Source organism: Channa argus, chromosome 18, assembly GCF_033026475.1.
Source record: "Channa argus isolate prfri chromosome 18, Channa argus male v1.0, whole genome shotgun sequence".
Classification (NCBI taxonomy): Eukaryota; Metazoa; Chordata; class Actinopteri; order Anabantiformes; family Channidae; genus Channa; species Channa argus.
The window spans coordinates 10,292,287-10,320,199 of record NC_090214.1 but is presented as its reverse complement, the minus strand read 5'-3'; the positions used below and the strand labels follow the sequence as shown (position 1 = coordinate 10,320,199).

The following is a 27,913-nucleotide window of genomic DNA, read 5'->3' as shown; positions in this document are numbered from 1 at the left end:
CAATTGTACCAATTAAACTCATAGACAATATCTTTTGATTTTTATCTTTCAGGCTGCAGTGTCACATACTTGAGTTATGTTTCCAAACAGCTTCCATTTCCTTGTGAATAAAGAGTAGTGTGCAAAACCCCGTCTCCCTGCTACAGCCATGCACTGGCCAGCTGTGTCGATGGCTGCAAACTATAAACACGCACGCAAAGACACATATCCATAAGGCAAACAACATTACAGTTATAACAGAGTAATAATAAACACAAAAAGATTAAACAAAGGACTGTGATTTTATACTGATTGGTATACGTTAATACTCACTATTGATAGTGTCATAAATCATATAAATTTGACCTTATAGGCTAATGACAGCATCTCAACACCAGAAACCTCAAAAAGTAAATTTTATCTATACTATATATATTTTTATATAGCAATAATTATACACACACTTCTTATCTAAGGATAATTGTTTTGTAAACATTGTTGCTTTACAAAAAAAACACAAAAATATTGCAGCTTTGAAACATTATAGCTTACAGCTACAATGACTTGTTTACAAAAGTTTGTTTTGACCCGTTTATGAGATCAGATCTCTGTCTGTCTCACACATAAATAACATTCAAAGCCATGAAATTAAGGAGTGCAGTACACAATGGAAACTTTTCAAGGAGGATTTAGACAGACATTTCTGTGACTAACAACTTTCCTATCACTCGATAGGGTCACAGACATATGTTTTTTTAAACTCACCCGTATAGGCCAGTTGCTCTCTAGGTATGTGCTGTGGATCTACAAGAAAAACAATATATATAAAAACACAAGATAATAAACTATAATTCTTATCAACTGAAGTGTATAAACACACAGGCAAGGTATGACTATGCATTCTTACCTGGACCACTTGCCAGTGCTTGTGCCCCAGTAAAGTGCTGAGTCCCTGAGAGAGAGAGGAGTCGGGGTTGGGTGGGGGGTGCAGCGGGCTGCCATCATGTGGGTGTAAGTGTGTGCGTGAGTCAGAGGTGCTGTGGACCTGTGTGGGGTCACCACAGGTCAGGTAGAGACGGTCTTCACCATGAAGCAATACTTGCTCCTGGTTACTCTGCAGATACAAGATGAGAAAACAGAGCGTAATTGTTTTGTCTGTGTGTGTGTAACACAAAACCAACAGTGTTTCTGTCTGTCCTCTCACCGTGCACGGGTTGACTGTGAGGGCACTCTTGATGAACTGAAATTGCAGTATTCCAGCCTGCAGGGAGGAGTGAGGAGGTTCGACTGTGTCCTCTTCCTGCTGCTCCTCCTGCGTCCTTCTTTCCTGTTTGTTAGGGAGCACCCATAGGTTGTATCCCTCTGCTCCCCAGCTCTAGAAAGGGGGAGGAGTGCAAGTTTTACTCTGCACTGTGGTAGTAAAGATACCCAACATGCATGCACATCTTTTTTCAATAAAAGTAAATAATAAATTTACTTAAAAAACAGCATGTAATAAAGTATCTCTTTTACTTTGGTTCCATTTCAACATATATCAGTTTGCATAGCAACTGAAGTTTAGCTACAAACATAACCACAACACAAACACCTGTGTTTTAACTCAGGTGTTAATTAATTAACTTTATTTTAAAATCAATATATTCAATATGCTTTATATATCAGGACATTTCTTTTTAGATTTTAATTTTAAAACAGACAGTGAACTGGTGCTGACATGCCACTAACCATAGAGCTGATTTTAATGGGCTCCTTCTTGGTACCATCAGACCGATACCTGGAGGTAAGACACAAAATTCAAAGATACAAAAACAAGTACAATAAACCATCCATATGTAAATTCATTCAAGGATATCAAGTAAATGTGTGTGTGTGCGTGTGTGTCCACCCACGCAAAGTCCTCTCCTAGAGTGCAGATAAGGTGAGCTCCAAACACACTCCACAGCGACAGACCTCCACACTCCCATGTAACGATGGCAACACTATAGTCAGGTGACCAGCAAATAAGTTTGACAGGGCCTGTCTTGTTGTACATGTCTGAACATGGAAAGAATTCAAAAAACAACATAATTTAATTAATTTAATATTTGACTAGGAAGTATAAGAAGAAAGAAGTAACTGTGGTCATCAGTACTGGAAAGGTCCATTTTTGTTCTTAAGCACTGATGGAGACTGTGTAAAAGTCATAATAATCGTCTGGACTTTTCCAATGCTTTCACGTAACTATGCTTTGGGGTTCTGTCTTAGTGCTAATATATTCATGTGTACACTGGAGAGAGATGAGGGTTCCTGTAGTTATACTGTAAAAATTGGTATCTTTTTACAGTTGAATAGATGGGATGATGTCTGGATGGTCTAGAATGATTTATTATTAAAATTTAATAACTAAGAATTCTGCTTACTGCAGGCACGAGAAAATATATTTGCTTTGGAAATTAAAATGCTTTTGAAGACTTCGTGGCTTGCAGGTTGAGACATGTTTGTTGTTAAAATGTTGAAGGTCATTCATGGCAGCTGACCCACTAGATGGAGCCACAGCTTTAAATGCCATTATAGACATCTGGCTGAAGCTGATCTGAACTAAGATGAAGCACTGTTGATGGAATGTACGTTATCTCATAGTGGAATTTGTGTAGACCATGACAAAGCGAGGCAGATAAAGAAAATCAGGGGAAAAGAGAGAGGGAACATACGAGTAATACCTGGGTAATGTTTTGGGGTGAGCTCCAGTTTGTGGGAGAGCTGCATAGATCCTGTTGTGGTGTCTATCATGTACACCAGCACGGAGCCGCTGTAATGAGAACAAACAGGCGTTAACAGCATTTGTAAGTACAGTGAATGCTGCTTCAATGCAAGACTTTGTGTGGCTGAAATTTGGAGTCGAACCTCTAAGCTACACTTCAATGCTTTAACTACTCTCAGCATGTCTGTGCATTTGATTACTTTCATTTGGACACACACATGCTTGCACATACTAAGCTAAAAAGACAATCTTAGCTATTGATGTAGTGTGTGATTCCAATTGATTAATCGTTTGATGTTCTTGCACAGTTGGCAGAAAAAGAAAATCCAAGCAGTCTGTAAGATAAAACTGATAATTGATCTGATGCAGTCTGAACTCAAAGGTGTCCCTGAGTAACTTTTAAAAGATTGAGACAAAGATCTTTAACTTGAACACATGGGCTTGTATTCAATTTTACCATCTGCACTTACTGTGTATAAAACCTGCAGACAGTAATTAGAAGAACAGCAAAGCTATGTTTGTGTGTTCGTGTGTGCGTGTGTTAGTGTATGCATCAAAAAGGTACAAAACATAGACAAATTTGCAGAAAAGATGAAGACAGTAAGAAATTAGACTAGGGAGCAGTGAGTAGCAGGATTTCCTGCCAAGCTAGCAGACTGCATAATCCATAAGGATTTTCCGACAAGCACACATTAGGTAGCCTCAGCAAACAGAAACTGACAAGTTCTCAAACTGGACACACACCACATGGACAACAATCTCTCTAACACACAGGTGCAAACAAACACACCCAAGTTTACTTCCCAACACTGTATTGTAAAGATACATACCTGACACAGCCAAAGGCCATCAGTCTGTACTTGTTGTTGACTGCAACACAGGTGCCGTCAGTGACATCTGCTGCCCAGACACCCTGAAGCTGCTGGACGCACACAAACAGAAAAAATTAAATCTTTGAATTCCAAATAAACTGCATGTATAGACAGTTTTAAAGGCTTTCTCCATTAAACACATCACTTATATTTCACATTTAACATTTTTTCTAAACCGAAAACCCTATAAACACATTATCAGTAGACAGCTTAATTATAATTTTAAATAAACACTCATAACTGGCCACATGTATATACTGATGGTGACCTCTTGACCCACTGGCCAATTTCATAATTACATTCATTCCAAATCTTTAAAGTAAAAAAAAATAAATAAATAAAAGATCCTACCAATAGCCAACACTTCTTAAAATCGATCTAAGATAAAGAAATAGCTGAAAATCCTATGCTGAACTATTTCATGTTAATGAGAATTATTATCTTGCGTTGTTTATAAAATGTGAAAAGCTGTTGACCTGAACAAGTTGCATCTTGAGTTTGAACATTTTTCTTCCCCAGTAAATGGCTCTGTGGTTACCATCTCTGTGATAAATGGGATTCACCAGCACTCTTACTCTTTATGTACGATTTATACTGTTAGCCTTATGCAAATCTAATATTTGCACACAAATACCTACATTATGGCTAACCTGCTTGTTTTATTCAGACAAATTATAGACTTGCCCATTTGTTTTTATGTCAGAAGTATGATACAGAATTTGAATGATTCTTTAGAATTTGGATTTGCATTTTGTGTTATTCCTTTAGAAATCTATGTTTGCTTCGCGTCAACCGTGTCTATCTGTCTGTCTGTCTGTGTGTCTGTGTGTGTGTGTGTGTGTGTGTGTGTGTGTGTGTGTGTGTGTGTGTGTGTGTGTGTGTGTGTGTGTGTGTGTGTGTGTGTGTGTGTGTGTGTGAGAGAGAGAGAGTGTCTCTGTGAGCATCTTTACGTCTGCTGTGATGATGTTGCTGAGTGGTGTGATAAATCCCAAACGTCCATCACTAAGAACCACAGCGAAGCCATCCAAGGTCACACAATACTCCATACAACGTATGTACACTCTCTCCAGGTCCAGAGAGGGGCCACCTACACACACATATATACAATGGTTGAAAGTGTGCAATGCAACATAGAACCTGCATCTAAAATGCAGTACCATAACATGTATATGTTTTTCAGGAGTCGTTTGTTGGAGACAACTCAAAAAATATTTTGGAAAGGGAAGTTGTTCATTTAGTACTGTTAGCAATAGGGTTACGATTAATACTAACCCTGAAATAATTTAGAAATAATTTCCTAACTGTAGTATGTCACTGGCAGCTTATGATTACACATTCAACAGGAATCAGGTCTGCAGTCTTCTTCTATGTTTAGCATTGTGCAGAGGTTTTCTCTAACCTCTGGCAGATTGCAGGTCTAGTGAGAAGGGGATTGTAGTTAGGCAGATAGCCTTGCGTCCATTGCTGCCTAGCCCATCCCAGTGCAGCATGTGGAGGTAGCCGTCTGCTGTACACACCAGTAAGTCCTCTTGGAGCGACTGCACACTTATGGGGAGACAAAGAATAAACGGGAATGAGCATACTAATAAAGAGAAACAAATGGGTTGTGAAAGAAGAGTGACAATGGTGGCTGGGTGAAAAGGTGGGAACTGACTAGTCATAGTCCAGCTTGAGTGAAGCCTGAAAGATTTACTGGACAGCTGTGATGAGGCCACATAGCTACCAGTGCCTAGTCCCACTGTATTCTAATACATGAGGGGACAGACAACAGTGTTTCTGAGTGAAGTGCTTTATTGTCTTCCAAATCCTGTAAGAGGCCTAAGACCGAACACAACATAAAAAGACAAAATAGAAAAAAAAAGCAAGAAAGTAGAAAAAGCAAAGGATGTAGAGCACGGTGGACTTTAGCAGTGTAGGAGGCAAGAACATTTACTGTAGTTTCGCAGGAGACACCCCACTCATTTCCTGCACAATCAAGCTGTGCCTGTGAAATGCCCTGAGAGTGTTTTCATTCATATGACTATTCTGTAATCTGTCAGACAGTGCAGACAGTGAAAGAGATGTGACAGATGAACACAGGGAAATAAAAGATGCAAACAATGTGAAAAAAGATAAACAAAAATGTGGACAAAAAGGAAGTTGGGCAGAAACTTGGTGGAGTGACAGTTCTTGTCACTTGGCAAACAAAGACATCAAGTTAGAGGATGTGGGGGCGATAATAGGGAAGGTGAAAAACAAGAAGACATAAACTAAAAAAAAAAAAAGAAGTGAAATTAGCTGGGACTGAACAATCACAAAGGAGAAAACAAGCAGATTCTGGAGATAAGCTGGTTCTTATCAAACTTCTTCCAGTGTTTTCTATTTTCATCTCATCTATGTTTTATGTTTTCGGGGTTTAAGTACAACAACAACCTCCAAACAACAATAGAGAATGTGAAGAACATTTTACATAACCAACTTCCATATTGAATCACTTAATATTATATAGTAGTTAGGTTATGCTTATTTCATGTTTAATAAAACTGATTAGTCCCTAATAGCTGATAAAATGGACTATTAGAGATTGGTGAAATCTAAACAGAAATCCTTAAATACCAAAATACTTTACTTTATAATTTGAATACATATTGAATAAAATGTATGATAAAATAATAAAATGCTTTCACAAGAGTCAGCTGACATAACTTACCACCTTGTGCTCTCTTCTTTTCATCTGTCCATCACTTTTCTTATTCAACTCCTGCCATTTCTGCTAATTCATGCTCTGCAGGCCTTGGTGTTTACTACTGTAGAAGTACTACTATAGCTTCACACTTCACCTCAGCCATTTCTTACACCCACTCCTGACTTTCCATGAGATGAAGTAGAGAATTTTACAAGACATGCACTGAGCCTAATGTCCATTATCGATCAACAAATAGACGTTAAGTACCTACAAAATGCTTGGTGTATGCCACAATATTTGAAATATACAAAATTTATTTACGCTAGATCCTAAAAAGGAAGCAAATATCTAAGCTACATTAACACCGATTTGGATTTGTCTTGACACACCAAGCCTTTGATTGGTTGTACACCGCTGTTTGTGTCTTTGCTGAAAAGTGCTCTGATAGGTTGTTGAATTTAGCAAATCAGTGCACGAAAAGAGACGAGGGTATTGATAACTTGTGTGTAACCAGATGCAGCAATCTCTTCATCAATTTCTCATCAATCGCATCTTTTGTTGGTTTCAGTTGGTGAGCATGCAAGCCGATGAAATTCAATATGCAGAATGAGAGTTAGTGGAGTTTATCTTAGGAAGAGGTTGACAGGAAGACATTGAAATGGAGAGACTAAGGACAATAAGAGAGCATCCACCTGGTAATGGGGGCCTCCAGATCCACAGGCTTCTTCATCTCTAAAGATAGGGCGGGGGCACATTGTTCCTCCTTATAACCTGGGGTTACCTTCACACGACAACTTCCTCTGTGCAAATACATTAATATACAAATACATATATTAGTTGTACTGAAAATTACTGAAATCACAATATGCAATTGATTTTAACTAAAAACAGACAACTAAATATGCCCAGACTTGCCCCACTGGTATCTTGTCTAGGAATGTGAAAAACACTTCCACACACCGTAGTAACAAATGCGATTAAAAGCCACACATACCAACACCTGCACACACACAGACAGCACAGAGGCTTGAATGATAAAAACTGAAGGATTATTACCAAGTATGAGAATGTCCTGCAGAGAACTCTGTACATATGTTTGGTTGCTTTTTGATCAGAGAGAAAGAAATCTTCATGCTGAGTGATATATGTATTCACTGATGTATGGTACACTGGTATATTCACTGATATATGGAGTCCGGTTGTGGTGGAAAAAGGTCAGCATGGGAAAATTTTGTGGCTGACTGGTGTATAACCACAGCAAATTACACATCTGGTCAAGAGCAAACATAACACAATGTAGGAGGGTTTGGTAATAAAATCCTCTTCTAGTAGTAAAGTCTGATTCCTAATAGCACTGTTTGCTTGCACACATCTACCGGCTCACAAGACAAGTTTTACTTGTTTCACACTCCGTGTGGAACTTGACATTTCTTCAAAGATTAAATAAAGCAAGAAGGGTAACAAGTAGTTAAGGCTAGGATTTCATAAAAATTATCGTTTTTGTTTATAATCACCAATGTTATCGTAATTTATGATTAGTGTTTATAACAGTAACAGCTGTAACAGGGATGAAATTGGCATATTCACTGTTTTTAAACGTGTTAATTCAAAAACCACCTAAATGTGACTTAGTTGTAGCTGAGTTTTGTACACACAACAATGTCCTCGTGTAGACAGAGGTACATGCAAGATTGTTAAAAGATGAATACAAATGATGCCTAATGGGTAATGACAGATGAATGATTCACAGAGTAGCCCCTAAGAAAGCTACAGCTGGCCTGCTTCTGCTTACTGTCCCTAAGCATCATGTCTGTTTGTATACATGCTGCACTCACCTTGGATAGACAGGCTCATATAGGTACTTGTCATCCCCTCCACCCAGTACATCAAACAGGAGAATGTAGCCTTTGGCAGTCTAAAAACAGAGAGAAAGAGATATTAAAAATCATCAATATATTTGATTGAGAAGTTGTAAAAATGAGAATAGGAATTAAAAAAAAGATTATGTGTTATCATTTAAATATCATCCCAAATTTGCAAAGTCACTAAATGCCTTTTCACACAGGCAAGGAAAGAAATGATAAGTGTACAACAAGAAAGATAAGGGGTTTGTCAGTCAATTAAACTTTTATCTGACATCATCACAGAGAAGTGGGACTTGATGTGTGATTATGTGTTGAAGTGGGGCCACCACCATCCCTGATACATACACTATATTGCCAAAAGTATTCGGTCACCTGCCTTTAGACCCATATAAACTTTAGTGACATCCCATTCTTAATCCATAGGGTTTAATATGATGTCAGCCCACCCTTTGCAGCTCAAGCCAAAGGTTGAGGTCAGGACTCTGTGCAGGCCAGACAAGTTCTTCTACACCAAACTCACTCATCCATGTCTTTATGGACCTTGCTTTGTGCACCTGAATTCATTTATTTGGATGGGTGAGCGAATACTTTTGCCAATATAGTGTATGTAAGCGCACACCTGAGTTTGTAGCTTAGATGTGCAGCTCTCTAGTTGCATGACAGAGATTTGTCTCAGTGTCAGGTGCCTCACATCAAAATGCAAATATGTTTGCCATCACAAGAAAACACAACCTCTACCCTATAGTATCTGATATTTAAGCAGACCGTATAAAAGCAGAATATTTGATGTTGAGGTGTCTGTCCTTTTGAACCTTAAGGCAGTTACTGTAAGAGAATAATTACTTGCCAAAGGCTGCCAAAAAAGAAGCGTTGCTCAGTGTTTTGGGATACTTAATTAATTTAAGATTGTTTTCAATATCTCCTGGGTATGAGTTCTTAAGGATCATATCTGTAATACAACCACTGTCACAGTAAACATGCACGCACACACACACACACACACACATACAGACGTGTGCGCACACATACACACACTGTTGCTAGGGAAACAGCAGAAATTTAGACTGTAGACTGAAACATGACACGAAACTTGATCTAGAATCCACTGTCAGCATTTAGTTATAGTTTGCAATGGCTGTACACTGCATAAAAAGGCCCTTGTTGTCTTCCCTTGCTAACAGAGCCACATAGATCAAAACTACTTAGTTCTTTTGTGTTTCATTGTATGTTATTGTTTTTGCTCATATTTTGTGGCTGGACAGTGAAGTACCCCTTGAAGTTTCCAGTGTGGCGATGTTGTGCTGATGGTAGCAGGCCAGCACATCACCACAGAAATGATAAAACCAAAATCAGAGAGAGGGTAAAGCCAACAGCAATATAAAGCAGAGACAGGACAAGGAGCCAGCCTGAGGCCTGCTAAACTGATGAACAGATTTAGAGCTCTACAAAGTTGTTAATGAACTTTGAAAAGGCTGCTAAATAACAATGCTAAAATGTATAAATTAGAAAAGGAGGAAATTTCAACGATTGTAATTTATGCTTCTGTTTCCTGAGTTGAGTGCAAACTTTCAACATAAAAGTGCTTTTCGATCTTTCAAACACTGTGCACACTAAGTTGAAAAGACAGCACACTAAGTTGGACCACAGGGTCAGTGGTTCGATCCCTGGTCCTGGCTATGTCAAAGTGTCTCTGGGCAGGACACTGAACCCCTAACAGCCCATTTCCATCCCCAGTTGTGCAGTGCCGGTCCAAGCCCGTTAGAAATTGGGGAGCATTGCATCTGGAAGGGCATTCAGCGTAAAAACTGTGCCAAATCAACATGTGGACAATGATCCGCTGTGGCGACCCTGAACTCACGGGATAAGCCAAAAGGACAAAATAAAACAAATAAACAAACAAAAAAACTGTATAAACACTTGTAATCTACATCAAGGGTAACTGCTCTTGTGGTAATTAGTTCATAATTCAAATAACTATGTAAAAGTTGTGGCACATTATTCAAGACCTTATCAGTATTTTTACACTGAATAATCAACCATTTAGCCAACTGGTTGGACAGAAGCCATACATCAACAACTACAAGCAGGACAATGTATAGGATAGTAGAAAAGCTGGATCTAGTATCTTACCAGTTAAAAGTTAGGGAAAGAAAGTTCATATCATAGCTCTGACGTCCTAACCATGTAAAATCTTCAATTGAAGAACCAGCCCCATTCAACACACACACTCACGAATCTTGACAAGGCTTCCTTCCCAGAGAGGCAGTGTGTGGGCTTCGAAAAGAAATATGAGTGCCTGACTACCCAGCTACTGTACTTCAAAAGCATGTAAATAATTAGAAGAGGCAGGCAATATCAGTGAAGTATCAAAGATGAGAGGGGGATGGGTGGAGAAACTATTTGGCCAGCTAGGACAAACGTACGTAGTGTCTCCCACTTTCAAAATATGCCTTTCATCTGTAGTTTGATCACACTGAATACACAAAAGCATTCACACATCAATTAATCTCATGAGAGTATATTTAAGTTAACTTCGGCTCATCTTCTCAGATAAGTGTAAAGCTGTAAATGAAAGGGATAGAGGATAAAAGATGAAAGCCACAATAGGGATGCACCCCATGCCTCCAGAACTATGGTATGTTCACACATGCATAGGTAACGATATAGGAAGAGACCGGATGCTAGTCATTGTCAACTATAGACCAATAAAAACACTGAACTGAGATTGCAGAGGGCCAGGACTGGGGGTGGGGGGTTTAAAGGTTTGCCATTGTGTTGTCTGAGTGAAGGTCAGCACTCATAGTGTGCTAAAACCCAGGCCCTAGCAGCATTTTAACGCAAGCGTGAGATATAGGCATGTTGTGACAAGTCGGTGGACACCGAACAGTTACCATTTCTAGCCTGCAAATGTAAATAGTGGACAAAAATGGTAGCAGTGACAAAGAGCTGCAGCTCCTGTTGGCACTACTATGAGTGTTTAGCAAGTTCGCAAAAGAGGATGCATTCAAAAAGGCCAACATAATCTCAAATTGCACTGCAGATAGTGTACCTAATCACTTTTCCCTGCAGTGGCAACATGTAAATATGAGTTATAGAGCATCCAAGTTACTGTAGTGTAACCTGTTTTTTTTTTAAATAATAAGTTATATGTATATGAGTAGATGACACACTACAACTCCAGACAGGGCATTAGTTCTTGCTGGTAACACATCCTTCTATTCTTTGGCTTTTACACTTTTGAAACCAACCATTATGACTACATGTTACATCTGACACAAGGGAACATCAAAAGACTGACTGAACAACTATTAAATTCTCTAGTTCAGACTTGCAAGTGGAATGAAAGACTTTTGAAAGATTTTATGCCAAGTCAGCAGAAAACTGAAAATGTCTTTCACCCAGTTTAATCCTATTGTTTAGTTACTCAAAAAGTTTTAAATCATGAATAAATAACACTTCTGTCCACCAAATTCTTGGATGCTGAAAATAAAATCCTTGGTGGAAATACTTGAGTCCAGAGCACTGCTGAATGAAAGCTCAAAAAATAGAGAGGGAACATTTTAGCCCCGAACAGATCCCAAAACACACAAAAGAAGAACTAAATCCTATAAAGCATTTCCTATGTTTAAAGAACCTCATCCTGTCTTGACTTCTGCCAGACCAAAAAAAAAAAAATCAATTTGGGCGTGCACGCACACACACGCGTGCACACACACACACACACACACACACAAAAAGACAGTCCTAGCAATGATTTGTTTGTAGAATGTGAGCAGCCAAACATCTGGGAAACAACTGGCAGTTGAAATAGGAGCTACTGCCTGGGAAACACTGGTCTTTTTTTTATCTGCAGTCCCTGATATCTTCAGATCTGTTGACATACAATTTAAAATTTTTTGCCATACATATAACATTTTTCTATTTGTCCAGAAGCTATGTTAAATCTTACTTTCTGGAAGTTTGAAAATTCAACACAATTTTTTAGAAGAAAATGTTTAAATCATGGATCTAAAAAGAGCAGTTAGTAAATCTATTACTTTCACTGACTGCTGTGAGACACCTATACAGGTCCCCATACTTAAAATGTCATTTAAAAAGTTAACAAATCTCTTGTCCTTAACATTTCATGCTTGTTTGAAGTTTCAAGTAAGTGCAAGTGGCAAAAAAGATAAACCTGTCAAAAGGAAAGTAAAAACATTACACACAGGGCTACAAAACATTACAACTGCAAGCCACGTTTATCCAATAATTATGTTGACATTATAAGTTACAGGTATTTTTGTTGTAAATAATAAATTTGATCATGGTTGTTCCTATCACTACACATTTTGCTTCTGACAGATTAACTGTCTGAACCAATTTCAGACACAAATATAAAAATACATAAAACAAGAGAAGTCTACCCCACAGTAACCTTTTACACTTTTCACAAGCCAAACTTTAGAACCAAATTCTGTGTTTGTAGAGCCCATGAAGTAGGTAGACAAGTGGTCCCTGGTATTTATGGTAACTCCTACGACTACTCCTCGTTGTGCTTGGCTGGGTGGGCCTTGGATTGAGCCTGACTTACTGTTTTTCCAGACACATTCATGGCATTCACTCATGTATACTTTGGCATTGCTACAATAGGAAGTGATGAAAGGCAGGGCATCGAGGCATGGGGGAGGTGAAGAAATGGACATAGAGAGGCCAAGAGGTTATCGCAGTAATATTTTTGAACAAATGATGCTATATCTTTATTACTTTAAATCAATCTGTCAGTTCTTTGTTGATATTAACTAGTTACACAACACCATTAAAGACACCTGAAAATGTAATTGCCCACTGAAAATTTGCATCTTTTTTTAAACTGTCTTAATTTCTAGTGTATTACGTGAAATTTTAAGGACACAACACCTGACAGTACATTCAACAGTTGAGTGTTTTTATGCTCCGGGAAGCCCACAGAGTCCATAAATTAATGAGCATGAACACAAGCAAAACAAAACAGTGGTCTTGTATAGTTGGGAGTGATGACTGCAATTAATCAATTCTGGGAGCTGATTGCAACATCTGCTGACTTAGGTACTTGCTTCAATAAGAAACTTCCTTCACAGTACCCAGATAACAATCGTGACCAAGCAAAGAAGAGATTGACGTAACTTGAGGTAACCCTCAAGTTAGGTAACTCCAATATTAAAGAGGTGGACAGCGGTTATTAATGTCAATATCCAAGTAATGTTTCTCTGAAATTCTTTGTTATGCAAAGTGGCATGAACACTGAGCTGCTTTTGTTTTGGTAAACACTAGAGGTTAACCATTACGAGAAACATTTCCTGTCAAACACAAGAAATACACTACAAGCTGAACAACGAGTGGAATTACTGATTTACTTAAAAGCTTTCTGATTATTTAAAAGAAGATCCAAAGATAAACAGCCTGATTCCACCACTATGGATTAGATCAGTTTGTCTGTCTCTACATGGGTGACACAGCAGATGCAGCACCCATCTGTTCTATCTCAGGAAGCATAGCGTGTTCCAAGACATTGGTTCAACACATAACGGGCTTATTATGAGATATTGCATCCATACTGAAAATAATTAAACAACAACTCTGAAAATAAATAACAGCACCTTCACAAATCCAGCAATTATGTGCACTGCTGCCCTAAATGTCACTCATGAGCCACAGGGTACTGAAAGCCTGCAGTTACTCTATCAACAGCTCCCACTCATTAATAATAATATTAGTTGCATAACGATGCATAATTTTCTCTTGACAGCAGTGAAACACTTGTTAATAATTATGAACACAACACGGTCAGCATAGGTGTCAAAATACAGCTCAGGGAATCTCAGTCTTCAAAGCAATGTAGGTGTGAGTTGATTTTTTTGGCTGCGCTGTGCTGACAAAATTCAGAGGAAAGGCAAACTGGCAGAAGATTGATAATGTTGACAGTGAATTATTTTCTGCATGCTTAACCTCACTATAACCATTACTATCTAAACTTTACAGTGCAGATTTTTAAGGAAAATATGGTCCAGATGCTGAATGAACTGTAAAAGAAAGTCAGAAGATGCGAAAAATCTGGCGAAATTAACATCAGTAACCTTATGTGGAATTGCACACCGAGTAATGCAGACAGAAAGGTACAGTCATTTCATCTCCATAAAAAAAAGCACAAATGTCTAACATCAAGTCCTATAGACTTTGTGGGATTTTTTGCTATTGTTTATTTGCTTCTTCATAGTTTGCCAAGGGCAAGAGTTGTAACAACTAGTGCATTTACATGAACTTAATTAACCAGGTTACAGTCGTCTTTCTCTGAAAAGCTGGTTTCTTAACTGTCATGTAAATGTGAAAGCTAGTTTACAAAATCAGGGTAGGGAATTAGATTTCTGTCAGAGAATGTGGATTTCTTTGCTGCATATATGTGTATCCATGCTTCAATTTATTTTCTCCAATTATGCATGTGTCTTGCAAAGGCATGTGTCTGGCAATTAACTTCCCAATGGTACCTCATTTAAAAAACGAAATCTGCCTAAAGTCTAACAAAAAATGTAACTAACAAGAAGGGGCCTCTTATGGATCAGCTGCCGGATCAGCTCCCCTTCCCCTTGTTTTTATGCCAGATGCCCTTCCTGCTGCAACCCTCCCATTTTATCAGTGATTGGGACCGGAATCAGGGGGGCCCTTGTTGGCAGGCGGGGCCACACCTGTTGGGGTGGGATTTGAACCTGTTGCCTTCTGCATCCCAACCCAATGTTCTACCACTTTACTACTAGGTCCAGTAATTACCAGAGACTAATTAGCAGAGAAAGCGGATTTCTCTGAGTATCCCAGTTACTAAGTGCATTTAAACACAGTCAACAGGAAGAAAGATCCTGAGAGTCCTGAGAGTTCTTGTGCTTATTTATTCTAGGAAAAACAAAAACAAAGGCTATGTATGCCCCTCACCAAATTCAATGCTCAAGGAAATGGGTACTGATTTACAAAACACAATGAACTGTAGGCCTTCACCATCTCTATAAACAGCTGTGTCAACTAGCTCTCCGACAAGCCTGGAATGAGTTTAAGGGTAAAGTCTCCTAAGATAGTTTATGCCCACCTTATATTTGATTACACGCTAAAAATGTTATATGGCTATCTTAGGTGCAGCTGATGTGTTCAAATCTGCCAGAAGGCATGCCAAACTGTACATGATGTCATTAAGAAACGGTAAGCAGCAAACAAGAAAAATTCATGCAAAGAAACATGTACATTTGGATGGCTATGCAGCATTTAGTCCTTGACACAGAGATGGAATAAAATCTGTGTTGGATAGCTGCCAAAGTGCACCTCTAGCATTTTCACTAGTTATCTGGCTACTTAACTAGTATAAGAGATACCAATGGGCAAATACAGCTAAAATTGAAAGATTTCTGATTAATACCAGGGGGTAAAAACCACTGAATAGCACTTTAAGTTGATTGACTTGCAGTAAAACAGAAAGTACTCTAATCAACAGAGGACAATGTATGCTGGAGCTAAAGGGCAAAGTGTGATAGAAGCATTTAAATGTTATCATCTCAAAATGTTGAATGTCAGTCTGTTTAGTGAACCTTATTGATTTATCTACTGCAGATAATTCACTAGTTCATGGCAATTTCAAGATGTTACTTGTGAGTCTCTCTCTCTCTCTCTCTCTCTCTCTCTCTCTCTCTCTATCTATCTATCTATATATATATATATATATATATATGTGTGTGTGTGTGTGTGTGTGCGCATGTCAAGCTTTATTAACTTCAAAAATTAGATCAGGTCAAGATTTTCCTTTTGAAATAGATGTTAATCCCATTTTAAAATATTTTTGTTTTACTTACTATTTTCTTTACAGTAATTTTGCAGCATTTAAATACTAATGTAACACCATTGCACACAGTGTGATCTGTGTATGACTGACAGTGACGTTGTTCATTTATCTCATGAAAGGGAAACACTTCTTCTAATAGCACTTTGGTTTATCAATTTCTCCTTGACTTAAATTTTTGCTAGCCTTGTAACTCACTTGTAAGTCGCTTTGGATAAAAGCATCTAAATGCCAAATGTAAATATGAATGCAGAAGTAATATAAAGCATTCAGAAACTGTTTCAATTCCATTTTCATTGGCACAGGAATACAATCCGTATATCTGGACCTTAGCATAACGGTAAAAATAGGGCAAACTCCTCTGTTTAAATCATTTTGTGCGTTTATATAAGAGAAGATCCTATTATTAGTTTACTTACTACAGCAGTTTCTCCACCACTGACTAAAAAAAAAAAAAAAAAAAAACTACCAGAAATAATGTTGGTTATTACTTAATTTGTCTTTAGCTTTAACAGTTTTGTGTTTTTTTTTAATACATTACCCAATGTACCGCAAATCACATAGTCTGCAATATTTTTAATCAGTTGAAAAATAGCTGTAAGCTTACAGAGTGTTGCAGTTTCTAACAACAATGTAACACTGACAAAAACATAAATATACTGTTGACTTCTTGTGGCTTAACTGGGATTCAATGTTCAATGACTGATGTAACAATCAGGGATAGATTATCTGTTAACGTGTGTGGTGTACTTACCGCCACAGCTATCATAGAGTCGTCTGGTTTCCATTCAGCCTTCTGGTAGAAACCAAACTGGGCCGCCGCCTTTGCAGACTCGATATAGCTGACTATCAAAACACTGGGCTGTGGGTGGAGAACAGGAATACGAGAAAGAAAATTAATACTTAAAACATCCTGCTGGTCACATACATCCGGATGCCAAATATCACAACACTGTTATCCAACTGTTCAATAAAACATGCAAGTTGTAATGTAAAGATTTCAGTTTTTTTAAATCTTACATTAGAGCATCTTAAAAATGCTGAAAACATAAATGACATCTAAGTAAAAGCCAATACTCTTTCATCAAAAGCTAAAAATGTTACATCCGAGTAACTGATCTGGGTTCTGAGAGTAAATGTGGCATTATGAAAAAAGGCAGCACTTTCTTTACCCAGATTTATTAACAGATATCCCTAGTTTTTTGTCTTAGAACTTCACCAATTTCAGCTGGTAAAAACAAATAACAATGATTTTATTCCCGGTCCCAATGCCCCTTAAATTGCTAATAATGATACTAAATTGGCAGTCCAAAGCAAGTAAGCACAATGAAGCAACTTACCATGATTAATTAAAAAGAAACTATTTAGTAAAGTCCTTTCTATACATGTATAAAGAGCAGCAGTAGTAGGCACTATAAAACATCTAGTCATATTTTACTCTATTATATTAAAAGCCTGTTTGTTGACACTGAATTCATTTTCTTAAACGATGCCTTCACCAACTTTGAACTTGCTTCTTTGGTTCTAGTTTAGATAGCACATGCCATTAAATGTCCTATTGACTTTCCTATATATTAAAATGTCTATCTACATCTACCTGAAAAACACCTCCAGATGTTATCATTTGGAGGAACTGTCAGTTCAGATATTGTCATACTTCATACTAGAAATTTTTTCATAATGGGGCAGCAGTGGCGTAGTTAGTTGGTAGAGTATCCCCCTACTGACCATAGGGTCGGAGGTTCGCGCCCCGCAGTTCCCAACCACATGTCAAAGTGCCCCTGGGCAAGACACTGAACCTCCAATAGCCCATCTCCCCATCCCCAGCCCCGCAGTGCAAGTCCCAAACCCGGTAAAAATTGGTTGCGTCAGGAAGGGCATCAGGCGTAAAAAAATTGTGCCGAATCAACATGTGGAATCTGCTGTGGCAACCCTGAACGTATGGGATAAACCGAAAGGACAACAACAACAACAAAAAAAAAAAAACTATGAGGTTTTTTTATGATAGTCAAACTCCAGATGTCATCTGGAGTTTTTCAGCTAGCAGCTGGAGCAGGGAAATATTTTAATATAGGGAAAGTCAGAGGGAGGTTTAAACCCTAAATTAAGCCATAGAAAACAAGTTGAAAATTGGTGAAGTCCTCCTTGGCTTCACCAATTTTGGCCAGTTCATTTCTATACCCTGATATCAAACCACAAACAACTAGGGATCTAAGCTTATCTGCAGCCAAAAAACATTAACAGATGGTTTATTAAAATTTTACTTCAATTACAACATCAGGAGGTTTTACGGCAACCTATGCAGAGAAGCACTGGTAAAGTCAGTTTACACCAGAAACCTCAATTAGCAGGTGTTGAGGTTCTTGGCTCATTGGCATTATTCAATCCTCAGCAAATGCATCATACTTCTAGGAAATCTAGTATGCATGGGTTTAGCTAGTGTTGCTACCATTATGGTGAGCTTATTTGATAAAGCTGATTGTTTGTCCTTACCAACATAGGAATAGGAAATGGCAAAACAGAAAATTCAGCATAATAATTTCAAGTCCAAACTATCAAAAGAATAATGGCTTTTTAACCTCTAAAGCAAGGCAGCTAATTCTGTCAGTGAGAGATACACTAATCAGCCACAACATTAACTCTTGTAATCTAAATAATGTCATGGAGGAGAAGGGGCAGCATGGCCAATCGGGGCATTCTGCAGTTACACAGCCCCATGCACAGAAAAATGTAATACAATGTGGGCAAAGCTGTTAAAAGTAAACTAACTCATTACTTAAGTAAAAGTGAAAGTATTGGGCTAAAAAATACCACTTAAAACTATTTACTCTACTAAAGGTACTAGGCAGATTTACATTTTATTTAAATTAGCAAAATACTAGAAGTACTCCACTAAGATAACAATGTATTTTAAACAATGCAGGTTATGGTAATAATAACAATACCTGTACAAAAGCTAATGAAAAATAAGCACCAAAGATCACTGTTAGTAAAGGTGGTTTACCCATTATGATGCATCACTTCAAAATGTTTTTATAAAAAAAATGTTGTGACTACAAAAGATGTAACATTAGGAAAACTAGGACACTATGCCTAGACAAGCTTTACCTGAAAAAAATAAAAAGGAAGATATGTCATGTAATTCCAATGATGCAACTTCAGACCCTTTACCTAGTAACTATAATGACAGAGCAGGTTTTAACCATTTCTGCCCTACAGCAACCCTTTTGCAGACTAGAGAGGCCTAAACGTTATGAGTGATACCTACACTTGTGAAACTCGCACACTGGGACACAGAGAGAAACCTCTAACCTTGGAAGGAGTTGCAAAACTTATTTTGTTAATAAAACATACATTTAATTTAAAAGTGAGATTGTTTTTCCAACATTTGGGAACTAGGAATGAAAACACTGAATTAACAATTTAACACAATGGCTATTAAATTGAGCTACATGTGCTGCAGTTTTAGGACAGTTTTTAGTGTTTTTTTTTTGTCTTTACTCAAGCAAACTGAATTTGAATCAGTTACAGTAACCTTAGTTCAAGTTTGAGGTTTAGAACTCTGTAGCTCTGTTTAAAATTAATAATGAGTCTCAACAATACATGGAGTCCTATCTTTCTTTTAAGAAGTAGTGAGCAATTGTGAAATTTTTTTAATTTTATTAATTGATCAGAATGCACTGGGCATTACAACTGATAAATATATATAATTACACAATTCTTTAAAAATTGATCTGTTTTAAAGTAGTTATAACCCAACTGCAATTTTAACAGCTATTCAGCCCTGAAAATATCCACTTGGTAATGACAGCATTCATTAATAACTTTATTATAAAGTTACAATGTTATTGCACCTGACATTGACCACATTTGGAAAAGTCATGGCATCCCTGCAAAACAACCTACGTCCAAAAAAAACAGGGTTTGAGATTGAAAGACAACATCCTAAATAAACAAACAGTGTAAATTACGAGAACTTAACTAAAACCTAAATAACAATTTCTTAACGTCATCATAACACCAACAGACCCCAACACTCTATTGCTAAACCCCTGAAAAATACAGCTGTGATAGGGTGACAGCACAAAAACGTTACATGGCTAAAGTACTGCGGTACATGAGTAGCACATTAACAATGCCTAGACTTAACTAGCCAGGCTCAGGCTTTCTTGGTTCAAGTATAGATAGGATTAAAGAGAGAAACCCTGATGACAAAACAATAGCCGAGAGGCCATAGGTTGTATATAGAAACACAAATCATGACAGACAGAAATGTTTCTTTTAAACTTTAAGGATACACAATCATGTTTAAAAAGACTTAAAATATATTGTACTGACCATTTCACTCAGGTATCAGTCCAACTCAGAAATGTGTCACATTACTGTAACCCAACTAGGACCAGTAAAGGTAAATATTACTTTCCATAGTTGTATTTAATTAATGAATACATTAATTGATTCAATAAACCTCTCTGCTACATTGCTGTGTGCAGACTTGGACTAGTGAACTCAAATTGCATAACTGACACAACAGATGTGAAAGGTGCATGTCACCAACAAGACATGGCTCTGGTCGACATTCCAAAGTGAATTCTCTTTACTTATCATTGATACTAACAGGCAGGCAAAGGTCTTATGAAAGAGGGGAAGCAAAACACATCCTGAATGTGCCTCAGGAAATCAGCAGTGATCTACAGTGGTTCCCATTGTTGTTTTAATAATGTACACTGTGAAATGCAGGCTGCTATAAACAATGTTCTCAAACGCAAGTTATCAAACCCAATGGCCTCTCTTAAATTCCAACAAATCTAGATGTATTCAATGAACAAGGCTCACAACTATACCTGAAATTTCAAGTTCCTGAAAATTTTAATTTTCTACTACATCAGGTCCTGGTGTCGGCCCTGGCACTTAACATTCACTTAACATTTCACCATCCATTCAGCATTACCACACAAACTAATGGTTAACACTAAATACTAGTTCCCTGGGAATTGAAGGCTTGACAGAAAAAAAAAATTGTCCCGAAGATAGAATTTCTGCAATGTCAAACCCACCCAGGAACAAGTTTATCATGGAGATTAGGCAGTGTAAACAAGATACATTTTCAGATTTAGGTGGTTTCAGACCAGAAATTCCATCCAACCGTAATTCTGCTTTTCTTAAAGATGAGCAACCAATTGAAATTAGGATGATGGTAGTATGAAGGTATGGCGCAATGTAACATTATACTTAGCGCTAAATAATTTAACAACGCATTTCAGACAGTGACTGCTGTGTGACATTTCTAGCAACTGTGGGTGAAATACATATATAGTGTGTGCATGTACGTGTAAGAAAGAATTGTGAGATGACACAACTTGCATTTATAAAGAAATGGATCACTTGATATCCTTGTATCCAAACTAAAGTCTCCACCGTTGCTTGTTGTTCGGGGCTCAGAGGATAAGTGCCTTCAGTTCTTCGCCCCCCCCCCCAAGCACTGTAACAGGTTTGTATCAAGTCAGGGCCCCTGGTGCCCTCTCTGCTGTCTTTAAAGCTAATAAGCAATTTTTCTTTAAAGACAAAGAAATTTATTTGATCTAAAGCCTGCTGCTAATATTATTGGTAAGGCAAAGAGGAGCTAATACACATGAAGGAGTTTGCAGTTTTTGTATCTTACTTTTACCTGTTTTACTTTTACTGCAATTTAATTCCCCAAGCTGGCAAGTATGAACTGCTCTCGACTTGAGAAGCAGCAGTCACAAGGTGAAGTTTAGTTCCTGTGGCTGGGGTTATACAAATTCAGCCGCCCTTTATAATTTATAAGGGAGTAAATGGGAGAAACGCCAATGTCTTTGTGAACGCACACGTATACGGATATAGTCAAAATGTTATAATGCGTAACAATGCCACCTGCCATCTATTTGTTAGGTGTGTTAGGTGGTACGGGCTTCCAGGGAATTAACGTTGACACTAACCACACCACGATTTTTCATTAACCATTCTTTTAATTTTACTGAAAGGCAAAGTAATTACATTTGTTAAAAAAAGATAATGGTGGTACTAGTTGCTGAACCAGTTTTAATACAACATACTCAGCTTAAATTATGGTAACACATCCATCGTTTATATCTGGAGAGCTGAGTTTATGAGCGCGACTGAAACGAGGCTGCAGCTGCTGGACTTACCCGACTAAACCAAATGCTGAGTTCTGTCTCTGACAGCAGGGCGAAGTAAAACCTCTGGGAGCTGGGCTGGATGTAGAAGGGCTCCTCTTCACTTTTCAGCGGACAAAGCAGCCTCCGGGGCCAGCCGGTTAGAAAATACATGACGGCAAACTCACTCCGCCTCGACACTCCAAACAGTGTCGCAATGCCAGATAGTCTGTGGCCCTTGTTTCTCCTAAAGTATTTTTAATCCAAGTGACTCATTGGCGGGTACTTGCGTGAATATATAAATCGCTGATTAGCTCTGTGCAGTCCAGCGTTGACACTGGCCGAGCTATCAGTCTCTGAATGCCATGCAGAAGGACCCAAGCAGCCGATGGAGCTACACGGCTAACTCCGGGCTAGCACTGGTTTTCCAACTTAAAGCTAATTAGCTTTCCAAAGCAGCGACAGTGTAACCGAAAACAAAAGCAACCAAGGCCGCAGCTACACCAAACAGCGCCAAGCAGTGTGCTGCGGCTGACAAACTCATCGATAAACTTTCGCTCCCGCTGCCTTATAAATTCTTACGGTGTCTGGACCAGCGGTGTTTAATAACAGTGAAGCGTCCAGTTTTCGCTCCTCTGTCCCTCACCGTCGCCATCTTTACAAGAGTCTGTGGAAAGGAACGATGATTGGCCACGACGGAGAACTTTGCGTCGTGTTGACATGTGACGTCAACTCTCCGTTATGTGAAGCCGTAGTTTAAACGCAGTTTTGCAAAAAAGTCCATGGCTCGACATTGACATCTCGTGGCCTAAAGAAGTGTATATAAACCGTGCAATTAAAAATGTAATTCTATCATCAAATGTATACAACCAAACACAAAACGATGCAACTGACCATAAAAAACACAATTATTCCAATCAATTCATCTTCCACAGTAAATCTGTATGCAAAAATTGGTATAATACAAAATATATTAAAACAATAAATTATGATGGATTATTCTTGTATCATTATGGTTTATCCACATGGCAGTACATAAAGTATTTAACATAACATACTAATATTTATGAAATGTATCATTACCAGTATGATTACCTTTATTATTGGTAGTTCATTTTAAAGCTATTCACTTAAGTAACGTTTCCTGTGCAGGATATTTCAGAGTTTTTTAGAGCATACCTGTGTTTACAATAATTTTTAAGCAAGTAGGCTACTTGTCCAATTTGTTTATGCCTTCCTCCACTGCAAGTTATTGATATGAATGAAACGTGTTCCTTTATGCCTCAAATCAACTTATATATGTATGGGCCTGCTTTATAGTGCCATACCTAACGAAGGGCGAAACTAAATTAGCAAAACTTTTTTTTTAGCTTCAAGGTTTAACAATCTGATTCATAGCGATGCTTACCTCCACTAGAAGAGTAAAAGCGAAAAACACAAACCATATTCAAGCATATTGCTATAGGTGGCGATAAGAGCAGAAGTAAAAGAAAGCGTAGAAGAAGAGAGAGGGGAAGAAGTAGAAGAAGACAAGCACTCAAAGAAGAAGCATGGCGGCTGACATGAGATTACCAGTTATTCGAAAACCAGTATCTTTATCAGTTTCTGCTTTCGACCGGAAAGACCTGGTTGTTCCCGGCGATGTAATCACTTCAGATACTGGTTTCATGAGGTATGAACTGATTTCTGCTGTGTATGTAGTTGCCACACTATGTGGTCATAGGAGGAAACCAAATTAAAGCAGCATGTCGATCTTTGGCTCTGGTACTGGTTCTGCTGTCTTAGTAAAAGAGATGGTCGAGGCTTGACAGCCTTTGAAAGATTGTAAACACAGCCTAAATGTTGTCATTTCACAGTGCACTAGCTGGTTGGCGAAACGTTTTTGCAAATAAGTAGCTCATAAAAGTTCATCTGCCACTGAACAACTCCAGTTGCCACCAGAAAGCATTTTCGGGAATAAACACGACTTGGATGACTGAGGATCTTCAAGGACGCCGCACCAGTTGAATCTCTTAAGCTTTTTGTCTGTGGGGGAAATTGTTTATGCTCTGACCATAATGGTGTTAGTTGTTACGTTGATGTTTATGAAGGATTTACTATATATCTTCACCCTTTCTAGACAGCCGTCTGCAGCTGGACAGATGTTCCTGGTTGGTGTTTGTTCACACTTTCAGGGTCATATATGAAATTTGGCCTAAGGCATAAAATTATAATTTAACCCTTTAAAATTGTGACATGTTTTCTACAAGCAGTATCTGAAGACAAACCTTTTAGTCAGGTTTGTCTTTAGAGCATTCCTGTTTTAATGCATTACTAAATTATAGTGTTCTACCCCATATTACCAGGGGTCATGGTACCTATGTTGATGAAGACAAGTTGACTGCTTCAGTCGCTGGAGAGGTGCAGAGAGTAGACAAGCTGATATGTGTCCGACCACTAAAAACAAGGTAAGTGATTTAAGTTAAAGTCAAATAAACAGGCCATGTGTGCTCAGTGGTAATGAGTTAACATGTGCACAGCTTTTAATTAATTTATGTATTGCTGCTTTTGTGTAAGTCAGTTATTTTTGTTGTTCATTTATTTTAATTCCAGGTTCAATGGGGAGGTTGGAGATGTGGTGGTTGGCAGAATTACAGAGGTAAGGTATTCCCCCCATGTCTCTTCTACTGTTTGATGTATTTTGTGTATATAGCTACAACATATGTTGCCATTTTGGCTAGTCAGACTTCACTATTAAAATAAGTGTGTTTTTTGGGATACATATAGGTACAACAGAAACGATGGAAGGTAGAGACCAATTCCCGACTAGACTCAGTCCTCTTATTGTCTTCTGTCAATCTTCCTGGAGGAGAGCTGGTGAGATGCTACAAAATGTGATTCTCTGGAATAGATGTTCTATGTCTTACAGTGTCAACTAATTGAGTATTAATCTGAAGAACTGGGAAATGGGTTTGTGCAGGAAGGTTTTTAAAAAGATAACTTTTATCATTGTTAAAGATATTTGATGTGATTTTGCCTTTCAGAGGAGAAGATCAGCAGAAGATGAGCTCACCATGAGAGAGTACCTTCAGGAGGGTGATCTCATTAGTGTAACTCATTTTTATAGTCTTCATTTGTTGGTCATCAATTTATTTCAAAAATAGTCTGCTTAAACTTGTCACGTTTGTGCTACTTTTTTCTTTTAGGCAGAGGTGCAGTCTGTCTTCTCAGATGGAGCCCTATCGCTTCACACCCGTAGTCTAAAGTACGGAAAAGTAAGTTATGCCAACATGAACAAAAATTTGCTTATTCATCCAATGGAAAGGTTTGTGTAGGACCCACTGTTATACATTATTATGTGCATATTATTAAAAATGATAAGAAAAGGCAATTAATTTATATGTAATGTCCATACTAAATGGGTATCTACTTATTTTTTATTCTTTCATTGCTTGCTCGTTAGTAATGTGGTGAGACAAATCAACAAATTTGTTAATTAGGTAGTTTAATGAATACAGGAAATTATAACATTAGAAATAGTTTTACATTCAAACGAGGCCTAAAGTGGGATTCTTGTACAATATATAAATGACAGATGACATATAGATTTTGCTCCATGATTTGTACCATTACATACTTGCAATATATTCTATTCTTTCATTTTTTTACGAAAAAATAAGATAAGGTTCATTGGTAGCATACAGTATGCATAGAGTATTTTTTTCTTCATTCATCATTTCAAACAATGTCCTGTCTTTTTGTTCCAATCGTCAGTTGGGTCAAGGAGTTCTGGTACAGCTTTCTCCTTCTCTCATCAAGAGGCAGAAAACACATTTCCACAATTTGCCATGTGGTGCATCCATCATTCTTGGGAATAATGGCTTTGTGTGGTTGTATCCCACACCAGAACAACAGGAAGAAGAGGCTGGAGGCTTCTACACCAGTTTGGAGGTGGTGTACATAATGCATAATGTGCAATTTTTTGTAGAAAATGCAAACATATTTAGAAACAAGAGGCAAACAGAATCATTATAATAATTTATAAAGATCTACATTTTATATTGGAATTGTACCTGATATTTTTTTGAGTATTTATATGGTATATATCTAAGTAACCTGCACAGGTGCAACACTTTGTATTTGTATGTATGTTGTAATCCTACTTTCTCTTTCCTTTCAGCCTGTTAGCCTGTCAGATCGAGAAGTGATTTCACGATTGCAGAACTGCCTGCTAGCTTTGGCCACACACAAGGTCCTTCTATATGACACCAGTGTTCTCTACTGCTATGAATCTTCACTTCAACACCAGGTAGGAAACTGTTGGTAAAAAAAAAACATACTGCGCTGTAATGAAAGTCCGTAATTTTAGTTCTAAACAATATGTTATTTTTATTATTTAACAGTTATTATTTAACAGTTACTTTGAATAAAACCAAATGACTCCTGATTTTTGAGCAACAAAAATCTTGGACTTATACAGCCATCTTGTGGCTGTATTAGAAATGTACAAGTTCTCTTAAAAGTGTCTGCTTTGTTTTGTCTGAAGCAGTTATTGTGGAATATCATCACTCTTACGGTTATACAATATAATCAGCATATTACCTTACCAGTTTGTATTTGTTTCACAAATACAGCAAACCAGACTACATGTGTAATGGTTATTTTAGTTTAGTTCTTGTTATAGAAATGTCTTAAATAAAGGAAGTACTGCATTCTAAAACATTTAAATCAATAGGCACTGTGGAGAAAGCTCTTGGTATGTAACTAATGTTGGCTAAACAACCTAAGGTGTTGTGGTGTTTAAAGTAAAGATTTCTTTCATTGCAACTGATTTCCACAAACTGTCCTTGCAGGTCAAAGACATCTTAAAACCAGAAGTGATGGAGGAGATTGTCATGTTGACACAACAGAAGCTGTTGGAACAGGAAGGTTAGAAAGCATGAATCCTAACTTTCCTTGTGTCACAGGACTGAGATCACATCAAGCAGTCTTGTGAGGGATTGACCACCTTTTTTAAGGACGGGCCTTGCAGTATAATGTGCAGTTCAACATAAATATATTTTATGAACCCAAACAACATCATTGTTTGACTGTGTGTAACTGCTGTTAGTTTTACTGTTGAACTTTTCCACAGAGGTGCAGTGAAAAAGTTTGATAATGTGCTATACTATTCTAAAACTGTTGTATGGAATAAATTTTTTTTTTTTATAATTTTCAGTTCTCAGTGTGATCTGTTGTATAAACAAAGGAAAAAATTCCTCAATGGCTTTAAGCTCATGTATCCTATGAAAACCTTTCCTGCAAGACATGTAAATTACACATCTGTTTTTGAATTGCATATAATGTTTTAATGACATATTGTACCAGTTTACATAACTGTTAAAACATCGTACAGTGTCATCATCACACAATATTCCATTAAAGTTTGTTTTTTGGGAGAGAATCTGTATTAGCAAGAGTGTAAAGTTACTTAAAATACTAGTGTAGTGGCTTGTAGGCACCTGCAGCAGAAATACATTTTCCAGGACCCTTACCTGGTGACAATAGGCTGCTCTCCTTATGGACCAGAACCTCAAGCCGTGGGTCTTTCCGATAGCTGTTGGTCTTATTAACAACCGCCAGGTCTCCTACTGGCACAAACTGGTATAACTTACCTAATGCATCACATTAATAATTATAGCACTCATTAAATTCAACGTCAATCAACACTTCAATGCATACACTCGGGTACATTAATTTGTTAATCCTTTTGTGACTTTGTGCTGTTTTGTATATATTATAAGTAGGTTTACCTCAAATCGCCAAAACAAACGACTTGTTTGAGAAAACCTGTTTGGCATTTAAG

The 27,913-nt window shown here is 37.7% G+C and overlaps 2 protein-coding genes across 3 annotated transcripts in view; one reads left to right on the top strand and one right to left on the bottom strand.

Moving 5' to 3' along the window:
* The window catches only part of ric1 (RIC1 homolog, RAB6A GEF complex partner 1), a 31,003-nt gene extending 8,230 nt beyond the window's left edge, over nt 1-22,773 (bottom strand). Inside the window, exons 1-14 of one of the 2 annotated variants that reach the window (XM_067484371.1) lie at nt 22,123-22,773; nt 16,707-16,814; nt 8,092-8,171; nt 6,949-7,056; nt 4,991-5,136; nt 4,542-4,678; nt 3,550-3,641; nt 2,679-2,767; nt 1,869-2,013; nt 1,705-1,753; nt 1,184-1,354; nt 887-1,093; nt 745-783; nt 70-180 (exon numbers count right to left, since the gene is read on the bottom strand). In XM_067484371.1, coding sequence (XP_067340472.1) covers nt 70-180; nt 745-783; nt 887-1,093; nt 1,184-1,354; nt 1,705-1,753; nt 1,869-2,013; nt 2,679-2,767; nt 3,550-3,641; nt 4,542-4,678; nt 4,991-5,136; nt 6,949-7,056; nt 8,092-8,171; nt 16,707-16,814; nt 22,123-22,263 — 1,623 coding nt within the window. In that variant the 5' untranslated portion in view covers nt 22,264-22,773. The remainder of the gene's footprint in view (nt 1-69; nt 181-744; nt 784-886; nt 1,094-1,183; nt 1,355-1,704; nt 1,754-1,868; nt 2,014-2,678; nt 2,768-3,549; nt 3,642-4,541; nt 4,679-4,990; nt 5,137-6,948; nt 7,057-8,091; nt 8,172-16,706; nt 16,815-22,122) is intronic. The other variant, XM_067484372.1, reaches the window with a different exon arrangement.
* Nucleotides 22,774-23,597: 824 nt separating this feature from the next.
* exosc2 (exosome component 2) lies at nt 23,598-27,285 on the top strand. Its single transcript, XM_067485308.1, has 9 exons — nt 23,598-23,761; nt 24,435-24,536; nt 24,682-24,727; nt 24,856-24,945; nt 25,113-25,178; nt 25,275-25,343; nt 25,843-26,019; nt 26,249-26,377; nt 26,922-27,285. Exons 1-9 carry the CDS (start codon nt 23,640-23,642, stop codon nt 27,000-27,002), a joined length of 882 nt encoding a protein of 293 aa, XP_067341409.1. The 5' UTR covers nt 23,598-23,639; the 3' UTR covers nt 27,003-27,285.
* Nucleotides 27,286-27,913: the final 628 nt, after the last annotated feature.